At 41.6% G+C, this 16,954-nt stretch overlaps 1 protein-coding gene and 1 long non-coding RNA gene across 9 annotated transcripts in view; one reads left to right on the top strand and one right to left on the bottom strand.

Moving 5' to 3' along the window:
* Positions 1 to 1,137, top strand: part of C19H20orf96 (chromosome 19 C20orf96 homolog) — a 16,559-nt gene extending 15,422 nt beyond the window's left edge. For 7 of the 8 annotated variants that reach the window (XM_032462040.1, XM_032462044.1, XM_032462041.1 and 4 more), the window contains one exon: positions 869 to 1,137. In XM_032462040.1, the coding sequence (XP_032317931.1) occupies positions 869 to 1,131 (263 nt within the window). In that variant the 3' untranslated portion in view covers positions 1,132 to 1,137. The remainder of the gene's footprint in view (positions 1 to 868) is intronic. The other variant, XM_014565905.2, reaches the window with a different exon arrangement.
* LOC116657994 overlaps positions 1 to 14,367 on the bottom strand; it is a 23,140-nt gene extending 8,773 nt beyond the window's left edge. The window contains exon 1 of the long non-coding RNA XR_004313197.1: positions 14,264 to 14,367. This is a non-coding gene — a long non-coding RNA (uncharacterized LOC116657994). The remainder of the gene's footprint in view (positions 1 to 14,263) is intronic.
* Between the last annotated feature and the right edge of the window lie 2,587 nt (positions 14,368 to 16,954).

Consider the following 16,954-nt stretch of genomic DNA (forward strand, 5'->3'; position numbering starts at 1 on the left):
AATAAGACTGAAAGGGATGGGGGAGGGTCTAGCTCAGGAGTGGAGTGCGTGCTTAGCATGCATGAGGTCCTGGGTTCAATCCCCAGTACTTCTGTTAAAATAAATAAATATAAATAAACCTAATTACCCCCCCAAAGTAATAAAGTAAAAAAATGATTTCTCCCCCAAATGAAAAGATTGAGAGAGAGAGAGAGGAGAGAGAGGATGTCCTGGAGCCTCATAAATGTTCATGCTGATCACTGAGATGGGAAAATAGCGCAGATGGGGACCCATTGCTCTTGCTACTTTGATGGACAGACTAACACCTGTCATTTACTGAGTCCATGTTACCTGCCAGCACCATCTCCTTTAATCCTTTTATTGAGGACAGAGGTTGAAATTACTCCCTCATTTGACAGATGAGGACACAGAGGCTGGCTTGGGGTCTGTCACATAGTGAATGCTTGTTACATAGGTGCCAGTGGGAGGAGGGAGGCTCAGAGAGGAGGAGCTGTGATTCTGACTCCAGAGAGTGCTTGTCCTGAGGGGCCCCTCGTATTTCAGAGCTGACTTCCTGCTCCCTCTTGACCTCAGACCTCTGTCGGGGAACACGGGTCCTGCTGAACCAATTCCTTTTTCATTTTGGTGTGTGTGTGTGTTGGCGCTGCATGGTCACAGGTTCTGCTTTGGAATGGGGCTCCCCAGTTGAGTATATGTTCTACTTTTTTTTTTCCCTTAACAGAGGCACTGGGGATTGAACCCAGGACCTGGTGCACGCCAAGCATGCGCTCCACCCCTGAGCTGTACCCCTCCCTCCCAGCACCAATGTTCTAAAAAGCAGGGCTCCCCTGCGTGGCCTCTCACACCCCTCTTTGCTCTTTGCCACCAGGTGCACCCCGGACATGGACGTTATCCTCAACATCCCTGTGGAAGAGCCGCTGCCCTTCTAGATGCTGGGGCCTTGGGCCACCCTTTCCCCCGGTTTCTTCCCCAGCCTGGAGTCTTGAGTTCTCTCCTTCCAAGACCACGCCCCCATTCAGCTCCTGGTCTGCAGTTCTTCCTTCCCTCCCTCCCTCCCTCCTTTCTGGTTGGTGCTGCTACTTGGGCGAGGTAGGAATTCTTAGTCAAGTCCTATTTACCAATAAACCTTGATTTGCATTTGTTCTCTGCCAGTGCTTGGGGGGTTCCCAGCGAGGCCTTGAGAAGCAGAGGTAGGAATGGACTTTGTCTTAAGATCAGGGGTGGGCAACTGTGCTGATGGCATCTGGGGCTCCACACTTCTCGGGAAACGCTGGAGTGACCCCCCTGCCTGAGTCTCCTGAGTCCCCAGCCGCCCCCATCCCTGGTGCAGTGGGGCCCAGCTTTCCCTTCTGATTGGTGCCCAGACCCATTGAGGCTGGTGCTGGGATGGTGGGGAGATTCCTTGGGTTTGATCCCCCTGGGAACTTGCTGGGCCTTCATTGCTGCTGGCCATCTCTCTTCCAGTCCAGCTGTCTGCCTGTCTTTCCACAGCTTCATGGCCTTTACCCACACTGTGTGTGGACGTGAGCACAAACTCATCCTCAGGGCCTAGCTGACCCCATCCCCTGCCACGTACTCTTCTGTGGGGGACTTAGAGGTGTGCCTCCTGGGACCCCTTCACACAGGGGCTCGTGGCTTCAGTTACAGGGTCGGAGGGCCATTGGCAGGTGTCCTCCCATGGTCAGTCCCTTCTGGGTGTGCCTGAGCTGCGGAGAGCCACCTTCTCCAAAGCCAGACCCCTTCCCTCCTCCAAGGACTGCTTGGCGTGCAAACCCCAGAGGCCACTCTGGCTGCAGAAGTCCCTGTGGGGTTGGCTGAAGCTGCCCCTGGGCCTGCCCGGCCCTGCCTGCTTGCTTCTCCTCCTTCCTCCGTCGACCCCAGGGGCAATCATTAGTAAATGTCCTGCACCCTACAGTCTGTCTCCGAGTGGGCTTCCCTGGGGACCCCGGCTGCCACCCAGAGCTTTTGGTCCCTCTCAGATCCACTCTGTGTGTTAGGAGACTGGTGACAGGTAACAAAACACCCAACTGAAATTGGCCTACACAATAAAGGGCTCAGGTAAATAAATATTCTAGGCGGGGTAAGGCTTCGTCCAGAATCAAGTGATGACACCAAGGACCTAGTTTCTGTTTCTCTACTTTGTTCTCCAAAGTGTTTTTTCTTGCTCCTTGTGGTCCCAGTGTGACTGCCAGCATCTCCTGTGCTGTTTGGATTCCTTGTTCATGTCTTGCTGGAAAGAATGTGTCTCTGCCCCAGAATTTTCAGCCAAAGTCTTAACATTCACTGTGACTGGACTAGCATATATATATATATATTTCATGATACTATTAATACTATTAGTGATACTGTTTAATGATATATAAATATATATAATGATACTATTACTTTAACCAAATATAATTAAAAAAAATCAGATAAATCCCATTAACCCTTTTACTATGTGTGCCTTTCCCCCACCCCGTGCTATACAGTAGATCCTTGTTGTTTATCTATTTTATATATAGTAATGTGTACATATTAACGCCAACTTCTTAATCTATCTCTCTCTACCTGTTTCCCCCTGGTAACCACAGTTTGTTTTCTATGTCCGTGTGCCTGTTTCTGGTTTGTAAGTAAAATTTGTAAGTTCACTCTTAACCACTGTCCCGTCAGGAGCTCAGCTGGGCTGGAGAGAGGGCGGAGCCACCAGGTGTCAGAGGAGCCAGTTAAGAGAAGTCCAAATTGCAGTAACAGTCAAGCTTGGATAGTAGAAGCAAGAGGCTAAACTGAAGAAGGACTGACATCTACCCCTTGGATTTTCCCCCTGGAACAGCACCATAGGGCAGGTGGATCAGCACCTGGGATGGTCTCAGCGCTGGGGGAGCCCCCAACAGAAGGCTCCTGCAGTTTATGAACTTGGGGTCCGGGTGGGGTGGGGAATGGAGTAGCGGGTTAGGATCATCAGGAATCCAAATCAGCACACTTGGGGCGGTGGCGGGAAGGAGAAGCATTCGATAACGAAAGAATCCCACCCTATTATCTGTCTTCTGTCCACCATCTTGATTGGAGTACTGGAAGGCGGCAGGAGTGAGAGGGAATAGGTGTAGGGGGGTCCGGAGGAGGGGAAATCAGGACTAGGTGTTACTTTTGATGGCAAGAACAGGCAACAGGAGTGTCTCCAGAGCGTTTTGCTAAGGTGCAGGTGCCCGGAAGGGGGAGAACTGAGCATGGGAGGGATTGTGGGCAGGCATGACCCAGGCGCTATTCGACGACCAGGCACTATTTTTTAAATTTTAGTAGGGGCTGTAAGAAAAGCCTGTTCTGGCATTCAGTGAGGCCAGCCCGTCGGATAAATGGAAGTGTCCTGTTCTAAGGCCCATCTCTCTGTGTATCTTGTAAAGTGCATTGTGAGCCTTGATCTGAATCTGGTTTAGGTCACCAGTAGGAATTCGGAGGGCTTTGGTAAGGCCTTGAACTGCGGCGTCCCACCCGGAGTGTCCGGTATATGCCTGCATTAAGGCGGGGTGTTGACCACGGCGTGGGATACCGAATATCTCCAACAGATGGCGGTAAAGGGCCAATAAAATGAACCTGTCAACGGCCTGAAGGACGGGCCCCAAGGGAAGCGATACCAGCTTCTAAATCGCCCATGGCGCGTTTTATTGTAGCCTTCTCAGTTGGAGATTTTGGTCGTTAGTGTGGCGAGTGGGAGGCTTTTGTTATGCGCCCATTGCTATTGTCTGCTCCCTGCTGACGGGAGCGGGCCTCCAGCCTCATCTCTCACCATTTGTTCTCCCGTCCCTGTTTCCCATCCCGAGCCTTTCTTCTTCCTGTCAAACAAGCTCGTTTCCTGCTCAGCCTTTGCACTGGCTGGTGCAGTGCTCTGAATGCTGTTCCCAGGGTCGGTCTTGCCTGACGACCATTTTTCTAAGGTAGTTCTTTCCATCACATCACTGTGTTTTGGTTTTTTTTCTAAAAAAATTTTTTTTGAAGTGTAGTTGATTTACAATATTAGTTTCAGGTGTACAACAAAGTGATTCAGTTACACCTATACATACACATATATATTTTCTTTTCCATTGTATGGTATTATAAGAAATTGAATATAGTTCCCTGTGTATACAGTAGGTCCTTGTTTTTTATCTATCTTATTTATAGTAAAGTGTCTGTTAATCCCCAGCTCCTAATTTAATCCATGTTGCTGCAAATGGCATTATTTCATTCTTTTTTTTTTATGGCTGAACAATATATATATATATATATATCACATCTTTATGCAGTCATCTGTCACACAACACTTTCTAAGGTTTGCATTCTTAGCAAAAAAAGATGCATAAGCTGAAAGAAGCATTCTTACTCGTCAGAACACATGAGTGAATTCTGGAAGTGCAGCTTCACGGCTACGACATTCTGTGAGTAATCCCACCAATGCTGCATGCCTGCTCTATTACGGGGCTAGGTTCCCATTCCAGCAAGGTCAGGGCGGCTCAGCCATGGGAGATAAATGGAGTCCCTAAATGTTTCCATTTGCTTAATTGACATGCCTAGCTCAGTGGCAATGTCGGCACTCCTGTGAAGAAATGAACAGTTCTCACCTGTCCAGCAGCGTCAAGTTCAGATTATTCTGATGTTTTGTCACATCAGTAAAAATAATTACCTTGTTCTCCATGGGAGCCAGGGCTGGCTTCATAGGTGTGTGACCTGTGCTGTCACACAGGTCCCCATGCTCAAAAGAACTCTCTGCTTGGTTTAATAGTCTACTATAGCTGTCTTGAAATTCTTCATAATTTTAGAAAAAAGGCCCCACATTTTTTCTTTTGTGCAGGCCCTGTGAATTATGTGTCTTGTACTGACTGGAATCCAAGAAGTTGAATCTCATTTTCTTGAAATCCCCTCATGTTTTGATTTGCAGAAGCAGCTCAATGCATTCTTCATCAGATTTATGCCACCAGCCTGCACGTCTCCCATCTGATCCTATGAAAATGAATGCATTTCTGTGTTGTGTTTCATAGCCTCTGAACACCCTGGATGATGATTAAGGGCTGGACCATCGAGCAAGGCCATCTTTCACTTCTTTCATCATCTTGTTTGACTGATAAATGATCCTGTGGAAGAAGAGCTTGGATGACTGCTGGAGCATTCGCTTTTGGTTTGCATTGCTCTAGTGGACTCAGCTTTTCACATTCATGCTAAATTTTAAAAATTATTTACTGGCATGCCCAAAGAGTTTTAGATGCAAAAATCAGGCCCAAAGCTTTTGCTAAAAATATCAAGAGGGAGATGCTTTGTTCAGAGGTCACAGTTGGATGCTTCTTAGAGGGACCCTTGTCTAAGGAAAAATGGCATCAATGATAGAACCTGGAGGAGTTTGAATGCCAGGTGGGGAAACAGTTCTTTCCAGCTATAAGATACATGAGGGGCCCCCCCAAGCATCCTCTCCTCCTTCACAGTGTTGTTTTCGGAACCCATGACATCTTCAAATTAAACAAGGTTCTGTAGGGGGCAGTGATCAAAGACGCCTGCCCAGGAGGCAGAAGGAAAGAACTGTAAGTGTCTTAGGAGACCTTCAAACTCCTTTTGACCTGAAAGGAAAATATACCCATGAGTGAAAAAACCTCACAAGTGGTTAGCCTATTCAAAGCCATTATTTAATACCAGAATCATTTCCTCCAACATTTTCTTATTGTAATAGGGAAGAGCAAACCTGACTCCATGTTAGATCTGTTCCTTTAGCTCTAATCCTGTGCTCTGTTTTCTGTGCTTAGTCATCCTGGTTCTGCACTTTTTGTAAAAGGATGTTGCCTATAGCCTGAAATATATAGGCTAGCCCATTCTGAAGACTCTGACCTTTAAGAGTATGATACTTTCCCATTCATACAGAGTTTTCACTCATATAGAGTTTCCATTCTGTTCATAAAAAGTTGCAGAACAGAGAATAACACTTGTCTTATTGGAAGTTTGCAGGAACATCGTGATCTGACCTATGTGGACAGCTACAAGAACAAAAGATTCTGACACTAAGAAGTTTACAACAACTAACTACATCCTGGGTCCTAAGGACAGTGAGGAGCAGAGCACCCTGTTGACATGTGTTGGACATTATAACCTGAGCAAGAAAGAAACCTTTTTCTTTAATACCATTGAGATTTCAAGGTTGTTGTTACTGCAGCATATGCTTTCCTAGCTGTCCTCAAAGTGTGGGCAGTAGACTCCTGAGGACCCGCCAAACCCCTTAAGGTGGTCCTCAGAGGGACCAAACTATTTTCATAATGACACAAAGGCATGATTTGCCTTTTTTGCAGTGTTGACATTTGTACTCGTGGTGCAGAAGCAATAGTGAATTTAAAACTGCAGGGGAGGGTATAGCTCAAGTGGTAGAGCGCATGCTTAGCATGCACAAGGTCCTGGGTTCAATCCCAGTACCTCCATTTAAAAAGTAATTAAATAAATAGACCTAATTATCTCCCCTCCAAAAAAGGAAAAAACAAAACAAACAAACAAACAAAAAACTGCCGGCACCATCGCATGAATCAAGGTGGTGGTACTCATTTGTATTCTCATCACCTTCCTTCCCAATAAAAACAAATGAGCAAGCAAAACACCCGAACAAACCCCCGAAACTAGTTTTACTTAAGAATGTCTTTGATGAAACTGATAATTTTTCTCAATTCATCCCTCGAGTACACATCTTTTTAGTATTCTGTATGATGACATGGGAGGTACATCAAAAGCAATTTTGAAATATAATGGTTGTCTCACTTGTGCTATTGGTGAGCTGGCCTAGACACTCTGTCCATGAAACATCGTTTTCACGCGGATGAAGGACTTGCAGACAAACTCTGGCTATCTGGACTTCGGTATTTGCTAGATTTTTTTTTTTTTTAAACAGATGATTCAAGTGAGCCAGTCACTTCAGGGACAATGACTGATAGTGTTTGTTGGCTTTGACAAAATTCAAACTATATCCACTATTATGAGCCTGAAGTTTCTCAGGTCTTAACGACTTCTCTATAAGTGCTGATATTAACCAATATATCATGATATTGTATAATGAAACATGTCAAATGTGGAAGAGCTGCATAACTCATTGAACCAGTCTTTTCCAAATGACCAATGCATGAAGTGACCAAATCTTGCATGGGTAACAGATACATTTAAAGAACAAAACAGACCAATACATTTAATGCAACAGAGTACAAGAAATTTCTTTGATATGATTTCAGGCTCCATGTGGCAACTAACCTTTAAGAAACTACCAGTTGTTTGGGTTTGGATGTAATAGCAAAGAAGACTAGCCACAAATATCTTAAAAAGCTATTAAAATACTCTTCCCTTTTCCAACTACATGTATTTCAACCAGATTGACATAGGCAGCAGAATGAATACAGAAACAAATATGAAAATACTGGTGTCTTCTATTAAATCTCAGAAAGAAATTTGTAGAAATGAAAAGAAGTCATTTTCTCCTTCAAATATTTCAAAATATGCTTATTTTTTCATGCTATATTTATGTTAGCATGTGATGAGTTTGTAATAGCTATTTAAAAATCAATCAATACAGAAATGTTAAAAATTTTAGTTTAACTTCAAATGTGGTCATTATTGATAGACATAACCCACATAAACAAAAGCTCTAGCTGTATCTCAGAAATTAACACAACATTGTAAACTGACTATACTTCAATTAAAAAAAATAGAGAATTGTAGGGGGAGAGGGTATAGCTCAGTGGTAACAGTGTGTGCTTAGGATGCACAAGGTCTTGGATTCAATCCCCAGTCCCTCCATTAAAAAATAAATAAATAAGCCTAATTACCTCCTCCCTGTCCAGAACAAAAAGACAAAAGAAAAAAAAGACTTGTAATTTTTAGCTACATAATTTAAATTTTTTTTATTTGATCATTTATCTGTTCATTCAACAAATACTCTTTGAGCACTACTATGTGCCAGTTATTTTTCTAGGCCCTGAGATTTCAGCAGTTAATAGAAGAGATAAAACGATCCACCCTTACATGCAACCCAATGTTCATAGCAGCACTATATACAATAGCCAAGACATGGAAGCAACCTAGATGACCATTGACAGATGACTGGATAAAGAAATTGTGGCATATTTATACAATGGGCTACTACTCAGGCATAAAAAAGAATAAAATAATGCCATTTGCAGCAGCATGAATGGACCTAGAGATTGTCATTCTAAGTGAAGTAAGCCAGAAAGAGATAGAAAAATACCATGTATCACTCATACGTGGAATCTAAAAAAAAAAAAAAAAGGGAAAAAGGACACTATGAACTCATCTATAAAACAGAAACAGACTCGCAGACATAGTAAACAATCTTAAAGGGGGTGGGAAGTGATAAATTTGGGAGTTTGAGATTTGCAAATGTTAGCCACTATATATAAAAATAGATTGTAAAAAGTCAACCTTTATGAGGTTTACATTCTAGTGTGGAGGGGGAATGAAAAATAGACAAAACAAATATGTAAAATCTTTAACATGTTAGAGGGTTATGGAGGAAAATATGACAGGAAAAGGAAATAGGGAATTCCTAGGGTGAGGGTATTCGATTGTAAATAGGGCAGTCAGGGAAGGCCTCACCATGTGACATTTGATCAATGACCTAAAGGAAGAGAGATGAGGAGCCACGTGGATCCTTGGAAAGGTCACCTCAGTCACAGGAACTGCAAGTGCAGGAGCGTGTCTGGGTACCTTCCAGGAGCATCCAGGAGACCAGCTTGGTTGGACTGGTTTATTGCGAGCAGCATTATTGGATAGTTTATTACCATTATTAATAATATATTTTATGTAATTTTTCCTTGTCTTCCTGATTATCTACTGGCCCTAGATATGGATCCTAACTTTTCCCTGGTGTATTTGGATGGATGTAAGCTATTTTGCTGGAGAATTTTGGTTGGTATCATCTTCAGAATGTCCCCTATAATGTGTATCTCTGACTGTTTAATTATTCCTATTATCTCAGATAGCAGGTACTGTCATTCTGAGGATGTATCCCTCAGTTTTATGAGGCAAGTGAGAGAAGATCCAATATTTAGAAACGTTAAGGCTTTTGTATATAGATGCTACAGGTGGAAGAAGGTATTCATTCACTCAGCAAACATTTACTATTTGCAAGGCCTTGTTCTAGGCTCTTAAGCTGTATCTGTAAAGAAAACAGACAAAGATTCCTGCCCTTGTGAAGCCTGATTATTCAGTAAGGGGAGGTAGAGAATCAATGACAAACATCACAAGGAAGTAAATTCTGTGCCATATTGGAAGGTAATGCGATGGAGAAACCTGCGGCCTTGATTGTGGTGATGGTTTCACAGGTGTACACTTAATTCATCAAGTTGTATACACACTAAACAGCTACAGCTTTCTGTATGTCAGTTATACCTCAATAAAGTGATCTTTGAAAAAAGAAGGTGACAGCCGGCGAACTGCGCCGCCGCGCGTGGCAGGAGGGCCTGGGCGGGGCGCGGGCGGCGACCTGGGCGGAGCCCCGCGTGGACGTCTCGTGGGCGCTTCCCCCAGCGGCCGAAGTTTCACGAAACCTGGGCGAAGAGGCGCCCCTGGGGTACTTTTCTTTCCAAGATGGCAGCCTGTGGCCGCACACAGCTGCGGGACGTGTACGGGTTGATGCTGAGGGAGAGCAAGACTTCAGCGCCTACAGCTATAGACGGAGGAGGAGCAGTTTCCGCGCTGGCGTGGACCCAAGCTTGTGGAGACGCTGAAGCGACCTTACGCCATCAGGAGGATGAGAGATGCCTTCAGAGAAACACAAGCCCTAGTGAATAAAGCCAGAGGAGACCTTGGAGTAATACGCCGACAGGTCCACATTGACCAATGAATTCGACTGACAACTTGCCGCTGAGAATCAAGAGAAGCCAGGACCCCGGGAGCCGGGACCGGCCACCGGCAGCAGCGTGGACCTCCTTCAGCAGGGCCTGGGGGCTCCCCGCAGACCCCGGGGCTCTTACTCTGCCTGCCCTTTAGGAGCTGAGCTACTGGGCGAGGCTTCCATCCTTCCGCAGCCTGGGTGAAAAGGGATGGCTGTCTCTCCGTGGTTCAAGTGTTAGAATGAAGAGCTGGGGCGCCTCAGAAGAACGCAGTGTATTATGTGTCTCCTCCCGCCCCTCTCCTGTCTCCTCAGCCCTTGTAGGGAGCATTTGCAGACTTTGTTTCTTGGTCCTTGACTATAAATAGAAATGTCTCCCTAAAAAAAAAAGAAAAAGAAAAAGAAAAAAAAGATGACAAATGGCATGGAAAAAAAAGAGTAAGGAGTTCTGACTTAAGTCTTCGTAATTTTTGCAAGTAAGTACATCATTAAATAAAAATCCCTTCTTTTTGTAGTGATCAAAAATTTAAAAAAAACTTCCGTGGCCAGTACTCTTTTGCCTTCAAGTTTAGACCCACAGAATCTACCTAGATAATAACCTAGGAAGATTAAACTGGTGATTATCAGGGTAACTTTTTTTCTAATGTCAGGATCTTAGTAATTTATTTGAAGGCTTTCTTCTTTTCTTTTTTCCTAGATGAACCATTTTTTTTTAAAAATTGAAGTATAGTCATTTATAATGTGTTAATTTCTAGTGTACAATATAATGTTTCAGTCATACATATACATACATTAGTTTTCATATTCTTTTTCATTGTAAGTTACTATAAGATACTGAATATAGTTCCCTGTGTGAAGGCTTTCTTCTTTGACAGAAGAGAGATTAGTACTGTAAGTATTTTGTCTCTATTTCTTGTCTTATTTTTTGGTATTGGTTGTAGTAACATCAGATCATATAACAAACAAATTTGGAAATCCAGCATCTTAACCTAATAACTTACTCCCCACATATATCCTCATTCGCAAGGTGAAGGGTGGTTTGTTCCTCTATGCAGTTATTCTTCCACTTGGACCCGCAAGGATGGAGGCACTGCCATCTTTAGCAAGTGGTTACCGAGGTCACCCTGGGTATCACCATCCTTCTGAAGGATATTCCGTTAAAGAAAGTCAGATTTTACATAGGAGGACTTTCTAGGTCACCAAGTAGTGGGATAACTCCCTTCCACTTACATTCTCCTGGCCAGAACTCAGTCACATGACCCTCTTAACTGCAAAGTCCTTTGTGAGGTGTAGTCTAGGGGTGTACCCAGGAAGGAAAGAAAATAGTTTTGATGAACAGCTAGCCTTGTTTTGTCACTTCCTGTGGAAAAAGGTAATGGTCATTTCTTTAGCAGGGAAAGAGTCAGTGTGTTCTTTTTGCTCTAGGGGCTGTAATCCCACATTCGGTTTCCCTGGACCAAAGCGGTAACTGGAGAAACAGATATGGAGTTGGTATTTCATGTGGTCTGAGGCTGCAGGTGGCTGTAGTTACCCCATGCAAAAGGCTTGTCATCTTTTTCCTTGAAAAAAAATGACTACTGAGACCACTGTTTACAATTTGAAAAAGTCCAAATATTAAAGCTTTTCAGTTAGTTATTTTCCTCTTTTCTGATTTTTCTCATTCTTCCTCTCACTTACAACTCCTATTACTATTTTAAATCTTAGTTTAACATCCTATTAACATCTAATCTTAATATTATTTATTATTGTCATATCAAAGAATATGTTTAAGTTGTAACATTATTTAAAACTTAAAAACAATCTTAATTAAAAACAATTGAATCTAAAGTAAGTATATTATTAAGATAATACCTACAATGCACAATTTCACTTTGTATTTTAGAAAATGTGTTTATATTTAGACTATATGTACTGATAAAGCTTACCCAGAGACATGGGATGACAGCGTATCTTTTTCTTTTAACTTTTTATAATTTGATGACTTTGGAATTAAATTCCAATTTAAAAACATCTTTAGATATACGCAGGTACTTATTGTATTGCATTAAACCCTCAAAAGGCATTTAAAAATAGCAGAAAATATAACATCTCAATGCAAATAATATTAATTGGAAATCTGTTTTTGTTTGCTGTTGCTATAGAACAAATCACCATAGACTTGGCAACTCAAAGCACCGTGCATATTTATTAACTAACAGTTCTGTGGGTCAGAAGTCCAAGTGGGCTTGAATGAGTTCTGTGCTTAGGGTATCACAAGTCTGACATCAGAGTATCGGCTGGGCTGGCGTCTTGCCTGGGGGCTCTCAGAAAGAGTTGTTGAAGTTCCTTTCTCCTTGTTTCCTTTCTGGCTGCTACCTGGGGACTGTTTTCAGGTCCCCACCTTCCTTGTCATCCACCATTCAGGCAGGCAGGGATGTGTAATATTTGTCATGCTTCAAATCTCTCTGACTCCTGCTACCAGTCAGAGAAAAGTCCTTTTAAGGATTCACCTGATTAAATCAAACTGACGTGGCTAATCTGTATATTAAGGCCAACTTACTTGGGACTTTAATTATGCCTGCACAATCCCTCCATAACAGTACTTAGGTCAGTGTTTGATTGAATAATCAGGGGACAGGAATCTTGAGGGTGGGGGCAATGTTAGAATTTTGCCAACCGCAAAACCCATGTTTCCATTAACATTTACATATCCTTGAGTGTCATTTTAGGTAACGAAAAGTCTAATGCTTTATGGAAAGGCAAAGGGAATTAAAATGTTTATAGGCAGTTTTGCTTTAGTGTAAAAAGCTATTTAAAAAAAAACAGAATAAAATATGCCGTGTTTGTACTTTAAAAACTTTTTACATTAAGTAATCAATACACCATCGTAAACGAATTGAAGCATATCTGTGATCACTTTCTTAAAACAATTACATTTACAACTATTCAGCAATAGGTATTTTTCTTTTTGCCAATTGTAAAATTAAGTATTGAAATTCTAAAACTGAATGTTTTAGACTTTTGTGTCCCCTTAAAATTCATATGTGCTTGTTTGCAAATTTGGGGATTTCCTGGGTGAAATCTGAACCTGGCTCCCAACACGGAAGGCAGGGAGAGACCTAAGAATGAAGCAGCCACTCCAGATTGGTAGGTGACAGGTTTAATAAGCAAGGGAATTTACATAGAAGGCTTATCTTGGGTGGCTGCAAGATGAATAGATTTCCACACCCACCAAAATCTGAAGAATTTGGAGCGAGGCCCTTCTGGGGTTCACAGTCTAAGTGGTCTCCACAACCCATTGCTCTCTCAAGGCTGCATCCTTGAAATGGCAAAAAGAGGGGGAGAATCAGAGGTGGGTTGAGGGGGACTGAGTGGAGGAGTAGAGTGACTTTGAGACCCTGGGCCCTTGGGCTGAGGAATCAGTGGCTGCAAAGGAAATTGAAAAAAACCCCAGAAAGTTTAAATGGAATTGTTATGAAGATCTGCTGAATAGTGGTGGTGCAGAATGCCTCCCACAGCTCCCTGTGCAGTCTTCAGTAAAACATTTATTCCTCATGACTGCATTGTGGAGTGGAATCTATTTTGGGAGGCATTCTACTTCATCTTTGAGTAGAGTGTGGAGCAAAAAGTGTAGCTATTGATAAGACCCCAGCATTTTAAGTGCCTGTTTTTGTGTGTGTATTTTTGTTATAAATGGGGATCGACTTATATATATGATTTTTAAATTACTCTTTGAATTAACAACACGTTTGGATTCCTTCTCTACGACTGAAGAAAACTCTAAATTTATCCTTTTTAAGGGATGCATAGCATTCCACATTATGAATATAGAGCTACTTAATTTAACAAGTCCCTCATTCCTGGCTATTTAGGCAGCTTCCAGCTTTTCATTATTTTAAACTATGCTGCTAGGTTTATGCTTGTACATACATTATTATTTTAAAATATGAATTCTGGTTATTTCCTCAGAACATATTCCTGAAATTAGAATCTCTGAGCCAAAGAACATGAATGTTTGTAAGGTTTTGAATAGCTAAATGTCCTCCAGAATGTGACCATTTAGCCCTAAATAGGAATGTCTGATGATAAGACTTGTTTCTGTTTATACTTTGTTAGACTTGGGTTTGCAAATCTTTTGAATCTCTGACCAACTGATAAAAAAATGAGATCTCATTGTACTTTGAATTTGCATCTATTTGGTTACAAGTAAGATGGATTTTTTTTTCCTCCCATATTTTTGGGCTATTTTAGCAGTTAAGTTGCTTGTTCATGTTACTTACCCATTTTCTTTAAGGGATTTCATGTTTTCCATGTGACTTTATGTTAACTTGTTCTATTTTAAGGGTATCAACACTTCATCATATATGTCTCAGTTTGTCATTTATCTTTTTTTGGAGGGGGAGGTAATTTGGTTTGTTTATTATTAATTTAATTGTTTACTTATTTTTTAAATGGGGGACCCAGGACCTCATGCATGGTAAGCACGTGCTTTACCGCTGAGCTATTCCTGCTGCCCTGTCATTTATCTTTTTTTTTTTTTAATTTTTATTTTTTTTAACATTTTTTATTGATTTATAATCATTTTACAATGTTTCAAATTCCAGGGTTCAGCACAATTTTTCAGTCATTCATGGACATATACACACTCATTGTCACATTTTTTTCTCTGTGAGTTATCATAACATTTTGTGTATATTTCCCTGTGCTATACAGTGTAATCTTGTTTATCTATTCTACAATTTTGAAATCCCAGGCTATCCCTTCCCACCCCCCACCCTCATTTATCTTTTAACTATTTATGATACTTTAATTTTTCTCTTTCATTTTGAGATTTATTTTATTTTTATAGTTTTTTTTTGAGTTACAATTGACATACAATAAACTGCACACATAGGAAGTGTACTGTTTGGTAAGTTTTGACTCGTGTAGACATCGCTAAGCCATCACCACAACCAAGATAGTGAAATACTCATCACCCCTCCACGTGTCCCCATGCGCCTTTGTGATCTTTCCCTCCAGTCCTTCCCACCCATCCCTCATATCCCCAGGCAACCCCTGATCTGCTCTCTGTCCTTAGAGCTTTTCTTTGAATTTTCTAGAATTTTGTATACATAGAATCATACAGAATGCACTTTTTTGAGGTAATTAGTTATTAAAAGAAATACAAACTAAACCCACCCTGATATACCACTACACACCTGTTAGAATGATTAAATTTAAAAAGACTGACCATACCAGATGTTGGTGAGGATGAGGAATAACTGAAACTTTCATATGCTGCTGGTGGGAATGTAAAACCACATAACCATCTTGGGAAACAGTTTGGTATTTTCTGAAAAAGTTAAACATTCACCTACCATGGGACCCAGCCATTCCACTCCTAGGCATTTACCTAAGAGAAAAAAAAGCATAGATCTATGCAAAGACTTGTATATGGATGTTCACAGGTTTATTCGTCATAGCCCCAAGCTGGAAACAACCCAAGTGTTCACTGACAAATCAGTGGATGAATAAGCTGTGGTATAGTCACACAATGAAATAGTGTACATAAATAAAAAGAAATGAACTATTAATACATGCAACAATATAGATATATTTCAAAATGACATTTTTTGAAATCCAGGTTAATATTTTCTGCTATGTAATCAGTTTATTTTTACATGAATTTCACCTTTGTTGTCATACTTAGCGCTTCCTCACTCCCAAAATAAATATTTGACTATGATCTTTTAATACTTTTATTTTTTTACACCATCATTTTTAAACCATCTGAAATTAATTTTGGTCTAAGAGAGGAGATAGGGAATTGGTATTTACAGTTTTTTGGTAGGGTTAGTTAATTTCCAGGATGGCTTTGAATTGTTTTGGCCTGAGGATCCTGGCTTGTTCTTCTCAGATGGAATTAACAGACATCAAACTCTTAAGAGGAAATTTATGCAGGATCCTGCTTTCCAACCAAATAAAAAAGTTATTTTCATTGTATGACTTGAAGAGACAATTTTGATATAATGGCAACAAATGACAAGTGGCAAGAGTATAAACACTATTTTGAATACTATTATTAGTATATACTATTATTCTATAAACATTTCCATTTGTCCGTATGTATACATGTTATTAGTGTATAATATTTCATCATTTAGAATTTTCCTGTTTTCTTGCCATTTTTTTGTTTTTATTGCTTTTATTATGAAAAGTATCAAGTATGCACAAAAAGATAGAATAGGATAATGAGCCCCCAATTACCTAGCACTCAGAGTTGAATAAGACAATATTTTGCCAACATTGTTTCACCTACTACCCCCATCCTTACTGGCCCTGCACAAACATTTTTTTCTGGATTATTTTAAGCAAAGCCCACCATCACATTTTTTTCCTACCCATAAATTCTTGCCATTTGAAATAACTTTGCATTGAACACCTTTGTGCTCTAAGCTTTTTGCTTCTTTTGAATAACTTAACAGTGGCTAGATTCCCAGAAGTGGTGTTAACGGATTGAACAAATAGAAGTTCTCTTTCTTTGTTCTTGTTTCCACTCAGCTTCCCAACAGGGTTATGCCAGTTTTATACTACGGGTGGGCACATCTGAGTCACCAGTCTCATCGCAGCCTTGCTTTCAGAGAGTATTACCCATCTTATTACCCAAATGAGTAGATGAATACCTCATCAGTCGGTCTCCCTGGCAGACCAAACCCACCCGGTCAGCCCCTTTCTCCCTCTCCTTATGCTCTGTGGCAGCCCTGGGCACACCACTCAGCTCTCCCTTCAGGAGAACTGCTTTGAGGATGTAGTTGGCGGAGCGCCTCCAGCTGCCATACTCCCAGATCTACAGTAGTGTTCACCCCAATGTCATGTTCCTTGGAGGCTGCTCCCAGCCAATAACTGAACCCAGTGGGACCCGAGAGCCTGCCTGGCCGACCCTGCCCTGGGTGGGACTCCTCTGAGGAGCAGTTCTTGTTTTGGGTCTTTCCTTGGGCCTGGCTGAGACTTTCTTAGATCTGTAGCCTCAGGCTTCTCTTATCCAATTGTCTGTCTGTCTATCTCTCCTTTTACAGCACTGTGGTCTGAAGGCTCTCCCTGCCTCCTCCTGCCCCCTCTCACCTCCCTCCATCACCAGTGTTTCCCCTCAGTAACTCTTTGTGTCTAATTCTGTCTTGG

The sequence above is a fragment of the Camelus ferus genome, chromosome 19 (assembly GCF_009834535.1).
Source record: "Camelus ferus isolate YT-003-E chromosome 19, BCGSAC_Cfer_1.0, whole genome shotgun sequence".
In the NCBI taxonomy this organism is placed as follows: Eukaryota; Metazoa; Chordata; class Mammalia; order Artiodactyla; family Camelidae; genus Camelus; species Camelus ferus.